At 38.4% G+C, this 20,206-nt stretch overlaps 1 protein-coding gene across 1 annotated transcript in view; it reads right to left on the bottom strand.

The window, feature by feature from the left end:
* Positions 1-20,206, bottom strand: part of LOC137223465 (bifunctional heparan sulfate N-deacetylase/N-sulfotransferase 4) — a 247,142-nt gene that overhangs the window by 42,080 nt on the left and 184,856 nt on the right. Inside the window, exon 6 of the mRNA XM_067735209.1 lies at positions 13,008-13,190. Coding sequence (XP_067591310.1) covers positions 13,008-13,190 — 183 coding nt within the window. The remainder of the gene's footprint in view (positions 1-13,007; positions 13,191-20,206) is intronic.

The raw sequence follows: 20,206 nt of genomic DNA, 5'->3' as shown, positions 1-20,206 counted from the left end.
CGACACTCCAGAGGTGGCCCGTGTCCAGTGACTGACTGATACAGGGGTGTAAAAGCCTGACCAGCTTGCTTCAAGGTGAGACAACTTGTGTAATTGGCTCTCTCCCTGCAGATCCAGTCAAGGATCCAGACTTTTCCTAAGACCACATCCACGCTCTGCTTTTTCCTGTTCTACATTTTCCCTTATAAGCTTTTCCTGAAAGCGCTTCCTCAGTAAATCATTGAACCAGAGCCCTATCTCAGAATTGATCCCAGTGCACTTTCCATTACCATCTTCCATTGGAAGAAGAACAGAGTGCAATATAGAGAGACCAGTTATGTATGCATTGTGTGAGAATTCGCCTTGCAAAAGGTTAGGCTATATATCTTGGATTTCTTGATGAATTCATCTATAGAAACTGTGATAAAAGGAGTTAATTACAAGCCAATAAACTCAACATTTCTTATTTTACATAAAGATGAAATTTTATTTTATTTTTACTGGTGTCTCTGTTTTCTGCAATCTTTCATTCAGTGTTCAATCGCCAATCCTCTTGTGGTCTAGCTTCAGCTTAACTCTCTAAACGTAATTTTCACTAGAGCACAGAAGCCTAAACTATCTTGTCTCCTTTTCTTCCTTCAGTAACAGAGCATCCTCTTGTTCAGTCTCTGGGTTCTCAGCTACAGACTGTATTTCACAGTGTCTCTCGAATTTAGCTTTCTTCCTATGAATCATTTCAGTTTAAGGAAAGGGAGCCAAAAGGACGTAAAGTATCTTCTTAAGGATAAACTTGCTCTCCCTAGATTTTTCCTTTCCTACTTACTGCCAGCTCTAAAATGGCTACACTTGCAGCATGTGCCTTGGACTCAGAGGTGGAAGCCATACATATGTTGAATACCTGCCAACCTGGGGCCCTGGATAATCATGTGGAACAGAGCTGTCTAACTCTCGTAGACTGCGTGCCCATTTTTAGACAGTTGTATGAGGGAGAAATAGATTTCTACTGTATTTAGCCACTGTAGTTTTGGAGTGTCATCATTATAGGAACATTGCCTATATTCTCGCTCAATGTGTTTCAAAACACTTTGCGAGAAGGTAAAAAAAAAACTTGTGTCAGAATGTCAATTACTGCACTGCATGCTTCAACAAGAACATCCTGCTACAGGAAAAAAAGAAGATTCCGGATGATGCAACCAGCTGCTTAGTGGTATAGATTGTTTATATGTTGGCACAAACTTCTTGTCTCATGGCGAATCAGCAACAAATAATTCAAGCCTGTTCGTGGACCACACTTTGAGTAGCACTGCTGTGAATTAACAGCTGCCAACACCAACCTAAAGCTTCAGTTCTACTGTGTTCCCTACTATAGATATACCTGCACCTGAATCTTTGAATTATTTATCTTTCTGTGCAATGCTCTTATTTTTCCCCCACAATACAGAGTCATAATCTTGCCAGTTCTTCTTGCTGAAGCTAATATCCACCATAAACCTTTCCTATTTATTTTGGAGGGGCAGCATAGCCCAGTTGTTAAGAGTGTGAGCTCAGGAGAGAGACTGTCTGTGTCTTAAGGAATTGTCCTAAACTCTCTGGACCTCAGATTCCTATAATAAAAAATAATGATTGATATTATCTACCTTGCATATAGGTATACATATGCATAAATATAAATATATTGCATAAATATATTAAATGAGGGGCTTCCCTGGTGGCGCAGTGGTTGAGAGTCTGCCTGCCGATGCAGGGGACGCGGGTTCGTGCCCCGGTCCGGGAAGATCCCACATGCCGCGGAGCGGCTGGGCCATGGCCGCTGAGCCTGCGCGTCCGGAGCCTGTGCCCCGCAACGGGAGAGGCCACAACAGTGAGAGGCCCGCGTACCGCCAAAAAAAAAAAAAGAAAACAAACAAACAAAAAATATATATATATTAAATGAGTTAATATATTTTAAATGATTAAATCGTGCTCTATGAAAGAAAATGCTTATTCTGTAATCCCACATTAACTTTTTCCTTTCCTTTGCCTAGATTAGTTAGGCAGTTGGAGCAGCAGAAAGAGATTACTCTTGCTGATGGACTGGTTTCTTGCAGATAGCCATGCTGAGAGCTGACTTCCTGGTGCTTGTCAGAAGCACCAGCACCTAAGGTGCCCCTCCTCACAGCCAGATGGCTAGACTTCTGGGATACCCGATAAGGAAATGGCTTGGAGTTTCTTCAGGCAAACCAGAAGCTGTGGGCTGTCTTACCAGATGACCCAAAGACTCCTATATAATCCTAATTCAGTTTATTTCTGGATATTCTTGCTATATGGCTACTGCAACTCTCCAATTCATTGTTTTAGCACTTGTCATCCTTCAGGGCTCAATTCAAATATCACCCCACATGAGATGTCTTCCCTGATGAGCAGAGCCAAAGCACTTCCTTTTGTTCCTGTCTCTCTATAACAGCTTCCTGCCGTATTTTCTTCACTGCATTTCAGTACCTGAAATTATTTTATTCAAGGATGTGTTTCTAGTAATAGTATATAATATGAAAACTAATAGTATAGTTGTATCTATAATAATTATATTCAACTAGAATGTAAGTGCTCTGAAGAGAAGACCTCTTGTCTTTTTTTTTTTAATAGATTTTATTTATTTATTTTTGGCTGCTTTGGGTCTTCATTGCTGCTCATGGGCTTTCTCTAGTTGCGGCGATTGGGCTTCTCATTGTTGTGGCTTCTCTTGTTGTGGAGCATGGGCTCTAGACACGCAGGCTTCAGTAGTTGTGGCACGTGGGCTCAGTAGTTGTGGCTCGCGGACCCTAGAGAACAGGCTCAGTAGTTGCGGTGCACGGGCTCAGTTGCTCCATGGCATGTGGGATCCTCCTGGATCAGGGCTCAAACCCGTGTCCCCTGCATTGGCAGGCGGATTCTTAACCACTGTGCCACCAGGGAAGCCCGACCTCTGTCTTCTTGATTGCTACAATCTAATACATAAGACGTGCTTGATAATTATGGACTGAAGGATCAATTAACTGCCTTGGGACAGGCACCATGAACATTTAGTAACAAGCATAGGCAGATTTTGATATATGTTTAAAAATTAACATAACATGAACTGTGTAGATATTTTACTTCTCAAACATCCACAAAAAAATCATTCACAGTTGCCAGTGATGTTCTTCATAGTGGTCCCAGAAGCTAGGTCTTGCCATTTACTCACACCATCACTTTAGAACTTAAAAATTTTTTTCCTCATATTATCATTTAACTGCTTCATTTGCAAAGAATTTTGCTTTTCAACTGTATTTTAGATGTTAAGCAATAGGAAAGCAGTTTCCATTACCTATTCCCCATATATAACTCAACAAAGAAAAAAATCTCAGAGTAGGTGTTCAGTTCATTTGCTCAAATGGTTTCTTTATGCTCAGCAAAGTGGATGAGCAAACTGATCAATTATTCAGTGCCACTGTTGAAAGTCAAAGCCTTTTGTGCGACCTCTCTTCGTTCTGTAGGTTCAACTAGACCAATTTTATTCTTTATTGCAATACACATGTTTTTGCCATTCAAATTTCTGCATGCAAAACTGGCAAAGTAAAACTCTCATGGGACTTCCCTGGTGGCGCAGTGGTTAAGAATCCACCTGCCAATGCAGGGGACAGGGGTTCGATCCCTGGTCCGGGAAGATCCCACATGCTGTGGAGCAACTAAGCCCGTGCGCCACAGCTACTGAGCCCTGCGCCACAACTACTGAAGCCTGCGTGCTCTAGGGCCCATGTGCTGCAACTACTGAGCCCACGTGCTGCAACTACTGAAGCTGTGTGCCTAGATCCCGTGCTCCACAACGAAGAGTAGCTCCCACTCGCCACAACTAGAGAAAGCCCACGTGCAGCAACAAAGACCCAACGCAGCAAAAAAAAAAATAAATAAAAGTTCACAGAAATAGGCAGATTGATAAGATTTGGAATGAGTTTCCTTTGACTTTAACACACTGAACATGGATAAACACTTATTTTGGTAGACAAAGACACTAGTTATTTTAGTTGTACTTTCCCAGGAAGTTATACTGATAGGAGTAAACTATCAAATAAAATTACCTGGATGCTAAGATGTTATAATACTTGCTGTTCCAAATGTTTTTATTATTAACTATTCAATTTACATTACTTCAGTTTTTCCAGTAGGTATCTTATAATTGATGGCATTTGTATACATCAATCTAGGCAGACTTTTAAAAAAAATTAATTTATTTATTTTTGGCTGCACTGGGCCTTTGTTGCTGCGCAAGGGCTTTCTCTAGTTGTGGTGCGCGGGGGCTACTCTTCGTTGTGGTGTGCGGGCTTCTCATTGTGGTGTCTTCTCTTGTTGCAGAGCACAGGCTACAGGCATGTGGGCTTCAGTAGTTTTGGTGCGTGGGCTCAGTAGTTGTGGCTCGCGGGCTCTAGAGCTCAGGCTCAGTAGTTGTGGCGCATGGGCTTAGTTGCTCTGCGGCATGTGGGATCTTCCCGGACCAGAGTTTGAACCCATGTCCCCTGCACTGGCAGGTGGATTCTTAACCACTGCACCACCAGGGAAGTCCCTAGGCAGACTTTTTTTAAAACTGCATTCCTTCTATTTTATGCTGTTTTAGGGCTATCCGGGCGCCCATATTTCTTCATTTATGTCTCTTCTTAGCATGTTTTCCCTTGTAACTGTTTAATCACAACTTTAATAACAGGATGTTTGCATTTCCTATTTTATATTCTGAAAATTTTTGTTTAGACTTTTCCTATTCTGACTTTCCTTATATGGTCTGAATAACAGCTAACATAATATCTAAGTTTTATTGATCACCTTCTATATTCCAGGCACTTGCTTGACAGATTATTTCTAATCCTCAAAGCAACCTGGCAAGACAGATATTATTATCCTTTCTTTATAGCTGAGGAAGCTGAGATGCAAGGTGTTTTATTTAGGTCGTGCTGAAGGTGACACAGCACATTAGTTTCAGATTTGAAATCCAAAGCTGGGATTGTCTCTGCAGTTAAATTGTGTGCGCGTGTGTGTGTGTGTGTGTGTGTGTGTGTGTGTGTGTGTGTGTATGAGACAGAAAGAGAGAGAGAGACAGGATCCTGCAATGATTATGAAAAAAAAGGATACATTTGCATGCACTTTCATACTTTGCTCCATTGTTACGGTTTTAATTCTAAAGGTCAGAAAGTTACAAAGCAATTATATCCCTATCTGATTGTTCCCCACATATCTGAAACTGTTACACAAAGTAATTTACTGTTTTTAGTATCTAGCATTATAGACATATTGAAACTTTGAAAATATTCTCAGTTAAAACTGCTTTAGGCAGTGTATATGATAACAGTGCCAGTGTAGTGAAAATGCATGTAACTAGCTCTCACACAGGTAAAGGGGATGCAAGTGGTTTCTGTACATGGAATATATGATGAGGTGAGGCAGATTTACTTTTTTTTTTTTTTGTGGTATACGGGCCTCTCACTGCTGTGGCCTCTCCCGCTGCGGAGCACAGGCTCCGGACGCGCAGGCTCAGAAGCCATGGCTCACAGGCCCAGCCGCCCTGCGGCATGTGGGATCTTCCCGGACCGGGGCACGAACCCATGTCCCCTGCATCGGCACGCGGACTCTCAACCACTGCGCCACCAGGGAAGCCCCAGATTTACTTTTAAGTAGACATCAGCAAAATGGACAGGAGATTCCCTGAGGTTATGAACCAGACTTAGAAAGGGCAGTAAATTCTGATGACATCATGTTACGTAGAAGGGTATGAGCACTCAGATTCTCCCTCTCTGAGTAAAAATTACAAATTCATAATCAAGCTAAAAACACATACTAAAAAAAAAAAAAATCACACTACTGACCTTATCCTGAAGTTCATATTTTTATAGAAGATATGAAGATAACTTTGGTTCTCATTAGATCTGGTTATTCCAACCTACCTGCCTTTTCTCTACTAAGAATCTGCTCTGCTCACTGCTTCTACACATCCTTCCCTGAGAAGAACACCATGGAATTATCAGTTAGACTGATTATCCCCTCTCAAGTCATGTGCCTTTTCCAGATAACGAGGCGATCTCTAGACCTTAATAGCTGAAACATTAAAAATGCCCAGTGCTCATGGTAGAAGGATTATTTTGTTAATTAGAAACATTCCCAGGTTACTGGTTTTCTCTCTATCCACCCCTGCTTGCTCTCTGCTGTTCTGACCTCACTGTTTAATGGAGAATGCTACGAAAGATGTTTTTGTTTTCCTTTTTAAATTCTTCTGCTTCCTACTATCTGGATGTGTTGGGTTAAATTTTCTTCTGCTTATTAATTTTGGCATGTACATGTCTTTAAACAAAATCCTTTTCCAAATCGGCATTATACAAGCTGGTGACTTTCAGTTTTTTTGTCTCTCAATGTCATTTAAGCTTAATACAATCCACGGACACTGATGAGGAATTTTAATAGGTTACGGATGTGTATTCTCAGTGCTTCAATCAGCAAATCCATATGGAGAAACTCTGAGACACACACCATCCTTACAGAGACTCGACTCTACCTGTACACCATGTAAGCTAGGGAGTCCTTCAGCTCCTTGGAAACGCCTTTCCTTTCTGCGTGCACTGATCCGTAATGAATGCTCTCTCCACAGAACTCCTGTAGCACTTGATAGTCTGATTCATACTCAGACTTTTCTACCAAAGTACTCTGATTACAGAGGCACATAAATGCCAACCTCTGGGGGTGGAAGTGGGTAAAAGGGACCTGTGGTTCATGTGTGGATCCGGGGTAATAATGCCACGAGAGTTGCTTTAAGCACAGACTACCTCTGATTTATCCTAAACCCCTATGCATTCTTCACCATATTACACCACCTTTATTTCAATAAATGTATACTATTTGTATTTTCCAATGAAATAGTCTCAAAAGCAAAACTGACCCCAGGAGAAGGTGACAAGTTTACTCTGTAGCTCTGGGTATCTTCAAACAGATAACTGCACACTCGCGCATACAATACCTTATATTATTACTTACTGTTATAAGAATATCCTGTCAGGGAATCTGGATAACCAACTCAATGAAAGAAACTATATTTTTAAACTCTTATTAATAGGTTGGTCTCATATAATGTATTCACTCATAGTATGACATTTTTAGTATGACATTAAAGTTATCAGACATTTCTGTAGGGCACACACAAAAAATTCAGTTTTTTATTGTTATACTTGGATTAGGGGTTCAAAATATACTTATGATGATTTTGATTCATAAAGTATGAAAGTATTATAACAATTTACATTTAATTTAATTTAATTTTATGAGCTACCTGCAAGTAGTTTTTCCATGACGAAACCTCAGTAAGTTATTTGTGTGGAGAATTTGACACCTGACAAGATCATATTTGCAACTGATTGATGGGAAAAGGAAAATCCATGACTTATGTCACCATTTCTAGATGTCAGAATGTCTGACAGCCTTGTGTAATCAAAACAGTAAAGTGCTTTCTTGTAAATTAAAGAACTAAAATTGTGAGGAATTACCTGAATATTTGGGAAGCATTCCTGAAAGGTTTAAATACTATTCTGAGTTAAGAAGAGAAATGTAACCACATGGTGATTAGGAAAAATATGTCAGATGATGATGAAGTCTGCACCTCTGCTCTGACCCTGTGAAGCGATAAAAACCGTTCTGGCTATTTCACTGGAAAGGCTAAAAGATGAAAAAATGGAAGTGAAGAATATGAAATTATAGAACTCTTATTTATTTCCCCAGCTGTGGGGGTAATTACTTACGTATCAGAGTTCCTTTAATCTCAGCATCTCACCCACAAACAATTTCTAACACTTCTTCTCGGAAGGTCTCACTTTCTTACACAGCCATGAAACTATTTAGGGCTTCCCTCTCTCATGGTTAGATTATTATCCTAACTTTAGCTCCTCCTGTTCTTACCTGTCATGGAAATAAAAGCTTCTGGTATAATCTTTTTGGCCAACACTTAAAAAAATTATTTCACTCTCATCTTCAGAACACACAGATAGTTGCTCCTTGTTGCCTATCGAACCCAAATTGCTCTGGTAGTTCTCAAAGCTTCCTGACTGGCTTGTATGTGTTCCTCGAGGTTATGTCCCATTACATGCCAACTCGTCCCCAGGAAACAAGCGTGCCACTGTTACTGTTCCTTGTGCACACACATCCCTCTGCTTTTGCTTATCCATTCGTGAGGTTTTAATGACAGTAGCTACGGTACTACGCTAGGTTCTAGGTTACAAACACGAATGAATAAACACAGTCTCACTCCTTAAGGATTGCATGAGCTGGTGTATGACAAGCAACAAGTGTCTGCAGTACCATAAGGTAAGTGCAATAATAGAGTGATAAATAAGGTATAGAGTGGAAAAGAGAGGAAAAAATTTGAAGACAAAGTTTTGATGTCATTTTGTTCACATAACCAGATGCTATTATGGTTTGTAAATTACACGAAGGCAAAGACCTTTCTTTTTATTATGTAGGTACTTCAGAAGCATAGGTTGCAAAAACTCACACTGAATACCCCATCAGATTCTTCAGAGGTCACAAGGTATTCCTGATATTTCATTCTACACAGACAGTCGATGGTAGAAGTAGATTTATTTTTCTAAATGTAAAACTATCATCTTGGTGTGGTTGGGACTACACTGGCTTAGAAATAAGGCAACTTGAACTTTAGTCCTGACTTGTCCCTAATAAGCCACGTGACTTAGAACAAGACATTTCACCTCCTTAAGTGTCTAAAATGAGTAAGTTGGGCTAGATGTCCCTAACTTCTCCTGCTCTTACAATCTGTAATTCTCTGCATCAGCATTCCTTCAATAGACACAAACTAATAGAATCTACAATGTGTATGTCACTAGACCCTGTGATATGTTTATGTCACAGACGTTCAAATCTCATCGTTTCTAAGCTGGAGTTGGATGATTTCACGGCTACAATCAACTAAGGTACTAACTCCCTAAGGTCAGCACACTGTGGCTTTACTTCCCTACTTCTTTAATCCTGGAGACACTGGCCTGGAAAGAGAGAAACTGAAGCTCTTTTTTTTTTTGAAACTGCAGCTCTTTGACCATAGTCTTGGTCACACAGGCAAGCAGGAAACCACATCACGCTTGGCATGTTTATTGATAGTGAGACTCTGGAGTGACTGACTGAAGATTGAGACTGAGCTAACCTGACAGCTTGAGAGCTTAAAAGCATTGATTAGTGAATGTGCAAGAATCTGACCTTCCAACTGCCTCCATGTTGTGGTTTTGGTTTCTATAATAAGAGGTTAAAAAAAAAAAAAGAGGAAACCTTATTCTTTTATGCTTTGTAGTGATTATTCTACCCAAACAAAAAGGGACATGAATTAACAGAATCCCATGAGTATAATTTTAAGAATCTTACACACCAGGGACTATACTGAGGAGGATATACTCTAGGGATAGAGTTCCGTGTGTGTCCTCAGCACATATTCTCATAGTAAACAACTCCGAAAGACTCCACTTCCAGTGAAGGGCACACATACATTCTGCATTGTACTTACCATGCTGTCCATTGACAGATATTCATATTGCACTTTTTAAGTAGGTGACAAAGCAGTTTTCACATATATGGTAGTTGGTGCTAATGAAAATTTACATAAGGAACCAAAGGGAATTAAATAGATGTTAAGATTATCATTTTGCATGTTTTCTTTTTATTTGTGGTAATAAAAAAGTGTGAATTGAAAATCTAAGGAAAGATAACTTTTTAAAAGTGAAATGCACTAAATAAAAAGGTATGTTTATAAATACAATAAAGTACCTGCGACATTTAATTTAGAGAATGTATAGCAATGGCAGTGACGTAATATTAATCGATCCTAACTCTGTAGGGTTGTGATGAATGGACTAAAAAACATTTAATTAGGGCTTCCCTGGTGGCGCAGTGGTAGAGAGTCCGCCTGCCGGTGCAGGAGACATGGGTTCGTGCCCCGGTCCGCGAAGATCCCACATGCCGCGGAGCGGCTGGGCCCGTGAGCCGTGGCCGCTGAGCCTGCGCGTCTGGAGCCTGTGCTCCGCAACGGGAGAGGCCACAGCAGTGAGAGGCCCGCGTACCGCAAAAAAACCCTCAAAAACAAAAAACATTTAATTAGTGTTGGTTATGCTGAAATGTTTTTTGTAAAATTAAATTCATGTTGTATAAAGGACATGATGATAACGCCTTTAGCTGTTTTACTTGATGTTAGAAATACAAATATGAGAAGAGGAGAAAACCACCAGGGAAAGGAACTCAAAAGTATTATGCACTTTATCTTTACCTGATCATTTGCAGTTTTCTGACACCCTTTATGACTGGCAAAGTTTATCAGATTTGTTTCAGTAAGTCTACTGTTCTCAAAATCTCATGTATGTGAATAATTCCCTGTTCAACTTAACCACTATTTTGCTTTCTATTCCTTGTTTTCTTTCTTAAATATATTTGAGAATATATGGCACTTTTGTTAATGGGAAATGTTTGCAACTTTATTTTTCAGTCAGAAGAAACCATATAGGGCTTCCCTGGTGGCGCAGCGGTTAAGAATCTGCCTGCCAATGCGGGGGACACGGGTTCGAGCCCTGGTCTGGGAAGATCCCACATGCTGTGGAGCAACTAAGCCCGTGCACCACAGCTACTGAGCACACGTGTCACAACTACTGAAGCCCACGTGCCTAGAGCCCATGCTCCGCAACGAGAGAAGCCTCCACAGTGAGAAGCCCACGCACCACAACAAAGACACAACACAGCCAAAAAGAAAGAAAAAAAAAAAGAATAAATAAAATGAATAAATTTAAAAAGAGAAACCATATAAAGGATATAATTCATGTGATAAAACAGGAGTCTTTTAGTAAACATTTACGCTTGAGTGTTACTTAAATACTCTTATAATAAGCTGTTTTGATAATAGACGTATATATGACAACAATAACAAAAATCTGTGAACTCTCTGAAGCCTCTTCTGATTAATTGTATCACTTATTAAGAACTCCCTAGGAATTTACCTCTATGATGCTATTCAAAATTAAAAGTCACACTCACAAATGTTTTGTTTGTGTATGTATATGTTCTCATGTCTTCCAAAGTTACGTAGTTCTCAAGGAATAATTCTACTTTCTCATTCTAATTTTCATTTATACCTCCAATCAACTAGCACAGTATTTCATATTTAACAAGCATTCGATCATCGTATTTAAAATCATCATAATGAGAACCTACTGTACAGCACAGGGAACTCTACTCAATGCTCTGTGGTGACCTAAATGGGAAGGAAATCTAAAAAGAGGGGATATATGTATATGTATGACTGATTCACTTTGCTTTACAGCAAGAAACTAACACAACATTGTAAAGCAACTATACTCCAATAAAAATGAATAAAAAACAAATAAAGTAAAATAAAATAAAATAATCATATTAACCAAACCTTATTGGAGCTGGCATGTCTTTGATTATATTCATTCCCTAACAAAATGAACAGTGTCACTGATACCAAAAGTATCAATAAATACAATTCTTTACTTATAAAAACTCACACAATATTAAGAAATACAAATTCTTCATAAAAAAACATTTTTTTTTTTTATGAAGGAAAAGAAAGAGTAGAGCTTGGGGCCATTGACTCATTTTTTAGATCATCTGTCTGCCATATTTGTTAAGTTGCTTACTTTTTATTGTTACTGTAACCATGAATTATAGATATCTTATAAATAAATGTGTGAAAAAAGAACTGATTTACTGTCAATGATTTATCAATTTTATAAGTATGTGAGCACTTCTGAGTAACTACCACTTATGGGAGACAAAGCTTTGCCTTTATGAAATTCAACATCTACGTGGTGTGACTATATACACTACAAGAACTATGTCTTTATCTATTTATTCGTCTACTTAATATATACACCAAACATATAGCTGGTCAAGCTGCTGAATAAATCATCAAAATAAAGTATGACTTACTGTAGCAGTTTTAAAACACATTTTGAAATATATAGCAGTGAATAAGAATAACAAGGAAATGTTCTGCTGACTTTGAGAGAAAATATTGCATTTTGTTTTTCTTTGCATTCTCAAGAGCAACTAGCCTTGCCTTATACATAGTAGATGCTCAATAAACATACAGTGGATGAATTCCTGACCATATAGACACAGAGGGGCATGTAACATGAATTATGGAATAGAAACACAGGAGAGGGAGATAGGATGGTAAAAAGTCTGTTTTGCAGTGATTTCTCATTAATGAGGATGCTAGCCCTCTACTGACTACTTAGCAGGAGACCATATGATCTGCTCTCTGCAGCTAGCTTATTGATTGTGTGGGTCAATGTAATCTGATGCATAAAGAACCGAGAAAGTGGAAGGTGGCATTTTCCTAGATAAATGGTAAGAAGCAGCTCGTTTACATTTTCATGCACTGAGGCTCAGTAGCTCCCACATAAAGTTGAATTATTCATAAAAGCAATCCTAAAACTGACAATTCCTTCTTTATTAATAGATATGATCCTAGCAAAAGATTAGATTAAAAAAAATGCACAAAGACATCTTAAAGATAGAATCTGTATGAGCATGAAGTAAAAATTGCTTTTCCCTTTTTTATTTAGACTATCTGTGTTGTACACACACACATCAGGGTCTAATTCTATGCTCTTAGATTATTGTGTCCTTTGTTTCTATCTTCCTAGATACCCAATGCCTAACCATTTTACTGCTAGTTAGTGCCCACGCTAAATGCAAGCCAAAGTGATTAGCTCTGAGAAAAAAGCAACAATAAAACAACATCCTCAACGCAAAACTTCCAAACTGACTGACCAACTAACAAAATCCCAGAAAAACAAATCCAAAATACGAACACTTAATCCATAAAACAAATAAAAAATATTATTGAAGAGAATGAAACTATTGGATAAAAAAGAAGTTTGCATTAAATGACAGTTTTAGTATCTCCAACAGAGTTCCTAACACAAACTCGGCACTCACAAATTGCTAGTTTCTTTTCTTTCAGCCCAGGTGAGAACGTGCAGTGTTACCTGCCAGAGAGGGTCTTTCTGCTCAGGGAAGAGCTCAAAGTACTTGTGGGCTAGTTGCACTGGAGGCAGAGTTTGCAATTTCAGGTTGGTCCAGCTCTGCGCGAAGTTGGCCAAGTTCACAAAGGTGTACAGCCCGAGGCGGTCATTCCCATAGTTTGACAAATGGGTCATGAAAATGCTGATCTGAAAAATAAATAAAAATGACCATAAATATCATATGCATATGCTCAAAAGTGGCATAGAAGCCCTAGGAAGTACCTCACCTAAACGCTGAATTTCATGAGAAGTACATTATCATTTCAGGTGGGGTGTTATGGATGGAATTGTGTACACCGCACCCACATTCATATGTTGAAACTGTATGTCCCAATGTGACTGTATTCAAAGATAGGTTCTTTAAGGAGGTACTTAAGCTTAAATGAAGTCATAAGGGTGGGACCCTAATCTGATAGGTCTGATGCCCTTATAAAAAGACACCACAGTGCGTTCCCTCCCTCTCTCTTTCTCTCTCTCCCTCTCTCTCTGTCTCTTTCTCTATCCCTCCCCCCTGCAATGCACAGAGAAGAGGCCAATTGGGAACACAGCCAGAGGGCGGCTGTCTTTAAGTCAGGAAGAGAAGTCTCACCAGAAACTGAATTTTCTGGCACCTCGATCACGGACTTCTAGCCTCCAGAACTGTGAGAAAATAAATGTCCGTTGTTTAAACCACCCGGTCTGTGGTGTCTTATTATGGCAGCTTGCAAAGACTAATACAGGTAGAAAGCCACACATTTGATTTCTATTTCAAAGTCACTCTTAAGCTCACTCTTAAAATAAAAATTGAAATTGGGATTGGCATCCCCTCACTGCCCATTAAAAGTATGGTATTACTTTACATATCAGTTTTTTCCCCCATTGTGGAATCAAAACTATCAAATCCAATAATCTAATAACTCCCAACCTAGAGAAGAACCAGAATTAGACCAGTTCTAAAATTTAAAAAACTGTTCCAGACCTTTTTTGGTATAGATATGTATACAGGTTGAAATGAAATCAAACTCAAGAAAACGTGTTTGTTTTTTTTTTGTGTGTATGGTCTAATGACTCATGAGTATGAAACATACAGTGTGGGGAATACAGTCAATAAATATTTAATATTTTTGTATGGTAACAGATGGTAACTAGACTTATCATGGTGGTCATTTTTAAATGTATAGAAATAATGAATCAATATATTGTGAACCAGGAACTAATATAGTGTGGTAGGCCAATTATACCTCAAAAACAAACAAACAAACAAATATACAAACTCATAGAAAAAGAGATCAGATCTGTGGCTACCAGAGCCGGTGGCAGGTAGTGGGTACTGGGGGAGGGGGAATTGGATGAAGGTAGTCCAAAGGTACAACCTTCCAGTTCCAAGCTAAATAACTATGAGGGATGTGATGCACAATATGATAAAGATAACGAACACTGCTCTATGTTATATATGAAAGTTGGTAAGAGAGGAAATCCTAAGTTCTCATCATAAGGAGAAAATATTTCTTTGCTAATTTCGTTTTTTCTTTTTCTTTCTTTTTTTTTTTTGTGGTACGCGGGCCTCTCACTGTGGTGGCCTCTCCCGTTGCGGAGCACAGGCTCCGGAAGCGCAGGCTTAATGGCCACGGCTCACGGGCCCAGCCGCTCCGCGGCATGTGGGATCTTCCCGGACCGGGGCACAAACCCGTGTCCCCTGCACCGGCAGGCGGACTCTCAACCACTGCGCCACCACGGAAGCCCTCTAATTTCTTTAATTCTGTATCTATATAAAATGATGGATGGTCACTAAACTTATTGTGGTCATCATTTCATAATGTATGTTAAGTCAAATCACACCTTAAACTTATACACTGCTGTATGTCAATTATATCTCAATAAAACTAGAAGAAAAAAATAATAGAGCACTAGTTTGCATAAGAATTAAAAAAACAACATTCTGATAAGGTAGTGTAAGTGAAAGGTATCAGGTTCATGGAATGCCCTTTACTAGAATGCTGAAAAGGATCCTCTGAGGAAAGCCCATTAAGATGATTAAAGATACTCCTCACCAAGGTTGAAGGTGGGGAAGAGAGTGGGAGAACTTGGCCTATTCCCTGTAAATATCACCTAAAAAGTATATAGAGCTTACTATGTGCTAGGCATAAATCTAAGCCCTTTACTTGTATGGAATGATTAAGTCCTCACAACAGTCTTATAAGGTAGGTACAGTTATTGTCCCCTTCTACAGATGAAGAAACTGAGGCACAGTGAAATAATTTGTTCAAGTCTCACATCTAGTCAATGGCAGAGCAGAATTTAAAAGCTAGGCAAATCTGACACATGATATATCTGAAACCTTCACCCAAATAGTTTTATGTATGGAGTTTGACATCCATCATTGTTTTCCATTTGCCGTTTTGAAAATAAAAGACAAAGAGTATCTATTTATAGAAGAAAGTGGAAAATTTATGTAAGTATTATCTTGGCAACTTAAAGTCTTTTTTTAAAAAATCAGAATGACAGAACATAAATTATTTTTGGAATCTTACATGAAAACTTTTCAGACAACGATTTATAATATTTGAAAAGAATTTTACTGACAGACTGCAAATTTATCTTTGAAGGCAGTATCACTCCTATCATATTTCCAGTCCATTTCCACCCCCCCCCAGGGTATATTCAAAGCTTTTTATTCTGAAGGTCAAAAAAAGAGAAAAGCTATTTTAAAGAATATTCTTTACATAGCTTGCTTGGATAGAAATTTAAATTAAAGCCCTCAAATGCTAGTTGATAAAATGATCTTAAGATTCATGTGGAATCACTTGAACAGACTCAGGGTAACTACGTCACTGATTTTTACATTGGCCAAACTCTCCCTCACTCTTAAGCTCTTTTTCTTTTTTTCAAATAGGAAGTGCCCTCTTGGCAGGACTTTAATTATAGAGTTTTTAGAACATAACATAGTATCAGTACTTGATGACCATATAATTGCAATCATTGTCATGAGAACGTCTTTGTAATCACCACAAAATAATATGCATTTGATCCCAATAAGTATGCATTTATCTCATGTTGCTACTGTAATTAAGAAATAAGACAGTATAAGCAGTGTTCTCCATGATAATTATAGTTTCTTGGGACTGAAAAACCCGGCTAGCACCTGAATGCCTGAAGAAATACAATAACGTCCTAGAAATCTGCCACCTGCCCTCTAGCACTGTTATTTTAAGATGGAACTTTAAGGCACCTGTAAGTGTCTAAAATCTGCCAAAATTGTAAATAAAAATACTACTTGAAGAATACTGTAAAAATTATTTTTATATCATGGGCAGATGTATACCATTTTGTTAGGGTATTGCCATAATGCTTCTAAATGATTTTGTGGCCCACTAATTCTAAGTCATTTATCCAGAATCTCTTTAGGAGAACAAGCCTTGCTTTCTGAAGGAAGTGTAACATTGATGCAGGGCAAACGGAAAATCCACCTTTGGAAGAAAGCAGGGTCTGGAGATGTTGCATGGTTCTAAGCTGAGGCATGCTTCTGCATTTAAATGTTCCTTTGCCAAGAAAAAAGATGAGCACCCTGGCCACAACAGTTGAAATCACTGTGTACAGGGTAGCATGTGTACATGCTTTACTGGTTAGAAATATATTCGTGCTGGTACATGGTCAATTGACTGCACTTTCAGAAGAAAGATTCTGCAAGCACAGCTTAACTGTGCATATCTGACTTGCTAAAAGCAGCTATTGTGCAGACAGAACATTTTAGTTTTAGTATTTCTGGCCACATGGCTTGTTTATAAAAAGGAAAAGCAAAACCTGTTCAGAGAGTGTAGGAAGAATAAGACAAATTAAGAATGTATGAGGTTTGAAGCATAAATAAGGGAAGTGGAAAGAAATGCAGTATGAAATATTTGCAAATAATTTCTCACAGACATAGCATATTGCTATTATTTTTTATATGACAGTGTATGTTCCTCCACTTATTCTGTGCTATTATATATTTATTTATTTTGATTGTTATTTCCTTAAGGATACAGTAAGACTATTCTGGCTCAGTACTCCCCAAAGCATCATCTAGAAAAGGTATGACTGTGCTACATTGGTGCAAATGGTTTGCAGATGCAAACCCACTGTACCTTGAAATATTGCAGCTCAGAGATCTGCATGGATTCAGACAAGCAGCAGTTTACCTCTCACATGATAAACATGGGCAATGACACCGTGTTCGATGGATGAGTTTAAGAATAAGATATAAAATGCTAATGTCAGCAGGCCACCTGCAGCAGGCCTTCCAGAGGGGTCACCGAGGTCGGGCTTCTATCACCAAGCTGGCCTCTGGGCTGCCCCCACCTTGTCATTGACGCTGCTACACATGCCCCTTCCTCAACTCTCAACACTCTCAACTCCATTATAACCGAACAAGAAACAAATCTACATTCTACCTTTTACCTGTTGTAAAAATTAAAAACCAATCTTGAAGGCACTCTCATAGTCTAATTATTCATTAAAAATATATAACAGCATTTCTCAATGTCAGATGCAATATGCATGCACTAAATTTAGGAAGATCATTTACCTGTGGAATAAATCCATTTAATGATGTGTCTAGAGTCCAAGGAAAAAGGAGGTTTTAAATAAAGTGATGTATAAATCTTGATAATAGGGAATTGCATAAAAATAATGGAACTCTAAGGATAATCTTTAAATGTGGGTAAAAGCACTGCCTGTTGTAGAGACAAACAGGATAGTATCAATATTATGTAAATGTGGGCAAGTGGCTGTTCTTCTGAGTCTTTAGCTGCAAGTCATACAATTGTTTTGTATAGCATTTTACTTTGCCTCTCTTACTAAGTAGAAAGGATAAAGGAAAAAGGGAAAAATAAAATAAAAAACAAAGGCTTTATTTTATCCAGAAAATGAAGCATCAACCCTCTCTAAGTTGAGCTAAAATATTTTCAGACTGCCAATACCAGAATAATTTTCTGGCTTTTCCTACTTGTATGGCAAGCACAATGTCATTGTAAATTGTATGGATATTAATATCCATAACCAGAATATCAAGTATAGTATCTTCAATTAGAATTTAAAATCTTTTTAGAGCATGTATTCTTATTTAAAGTACACATTAAATATTTGGATATCAGTTCTGTGTCTTATAGTGCCTCTAAAAATGATATCATTTACAGAGTTGTTGGATACATAGCTCATAGGAAAAACACATTATTATAACAAATACAGAAACAATAGCTCTGCAGAGAAAGAAGAGATGTACTCTGTTTTAAGGCAGCTTGCCCTGTGCTCATGACACAGCACGGAACTTTTCAAGACAAACATTAAATATTAGCAGTTAGTTTCCATTTTTGCCTCTGTGGCCCTGTCAGTGTACTGCTTTTCAGAAAGAGTCCATTGTGTCTAAAAATATGTCCATTAGTTTGTTAAATTATTGATTAGGCTTTTAGTTCTCATAAAATGTGAAGATAGATAGAAAAAAGGGGAAGGCATCTTTGATGGCTCATCTTATGTGCTTTGGAATCTACTCATATTTTTCCTATAAAAGGCAATTTTATGTCTTCATTTTTTCTGAATATGGGCTGGAACCAGACAAAAGATACTAAGAGTCGGATCATGCTTAACATTACCAATTTGTATGCCGCCGGTACATTTCCAGATTTAAACACCAATGACGTAATTGTTGTGAAATAATTAGAGGCCCCCCAGCACTACTTTTTGGTCCTGGGCAACTAATAAGTTGGTATATGCATACATCTATGTCCTCAGATGCCAAAAGTAAGGAATATTTGCCCAAACCTAATATAATTATATTACTCTGCCACTCAATCTAAAACCCATCCTTAGACTGGAATTCACTATTGAGATATACAAGTTTATTTTTAAAAAATGTATCATATATTGAATGATTGGTCAATGACTGATCTTTTTTAAACACATGATGTTGTTGAATCTAAATGTGAATTTATTTAATAACTTTGCCATGGGATTTTATGTTCATTTTTGTTGTATTGATTAGGTACTAAGAACTCATCCTAATTTTTAAAGAAAAGGAAATTAAGATCAAAGGGTTTAAGTGATCTTTCTGAGACTACAGAGGAAATCCTAGCAAATCAGTGCTCAAAGTTGGGCATGCGGGTTCAGAACCAGTGCTCAAAGTTGGGCATGCGAGTTCAGAACCAGTGCTCAAAGTTGGGCATGCGAGTTCAGAACCAGTGCTCAAAGTTGGGCATGCGGGTTCAGAACCAGTGCTCAAAGTTGGGCATGTGGGTTCAGAACCCGTGCTCTCTCACAGCCAGTGTTCTGCCAGAGACTTTGGCCGCAAGTTCATCTAACTTCTATTTTCTGCTTTTCCTCCTTCTATTATTTTAATTACCTGGTAGATTTTATTTGTAACAATATTAGGTTAAAACTAATATTTCTTTGTGTACTTTTCCTAGAATTGATCCAACATAAAATTTCACTTATGTATTAAAATTTTTTAGAAGTATAAGAAATAAAAGTCAATATTTCAATATTTATATTTCTACATACATACGTTTCAACTGATTATTGACTCTGAACATTTCAAGATAATTCACACTGAAGAGAGAAATGGTTATTTCATTTGCAAAGATTAGCATATTTCTTCTTATTATTTTTTTTTTTTTTGCGGTACGCGGGCCTCTCACTGCTGTGGCCTCTCCCGTTGCGGAGCCAGGCTCAGCGGCCATGGCCCACAGGCCCAGCCGCTCCGCGGCATGTGGGATCTTCCCGAACCTGGGCACAAACCCGTGTCCCCTGCATCAGCAGGCGGACTCTCAACCACTGCGCCACCAGGGAAGCCCTAGCATATTTCTTAATATAAATGTGTTATAGAAATTAAAAGTAACTCCAACCTTCCAATCTTAAAGAAACATGTTTGATTTTAACAGACCCTTCAAGATATATCCCTCTAAGAACTACTCTTAGAAGGAGAAAGAAAAAGAGGAGAAGAAGAAAGGAATAAAGAATGGAAAGAAAGAAGGAAAGAAGGAAGGGAGGGAAGCATGGAGGGAGGGAAGAAGGCAGGTGGGCAGGAAGGAAGAGAAGAAAAGGAAGAAAGAGAAGCAAAGAATAGCTCCAAAATCAAACATATCTCACCATCTGTAGGGCACATGGACAGGAAAAAAGTAGGAATGATTTAGTTCATGGCTTTAACTCTCTACTGA

This window comes from Pseudorca crassidens, chromosome 4, assembly GCF_039906515.1.
Source record: "Pseudorca crassidens isolate mPseCra1 chromosome 4, mPseCra1.hap1, whole genome shotgun sequence".
In the NCBI taxonomy this organism is placed as follows: Eukaryota; Metazoa; Chordata; class Mammalia; order Artiodactyla; family Delphinidae; genus Pseudorca; species Pseudorca crassidens.
The sequence above is the reverse complement of the archived record's forward strand: the minus strand, read 5'-3'. Positions and strand labels throughout refer to the sequence as shown.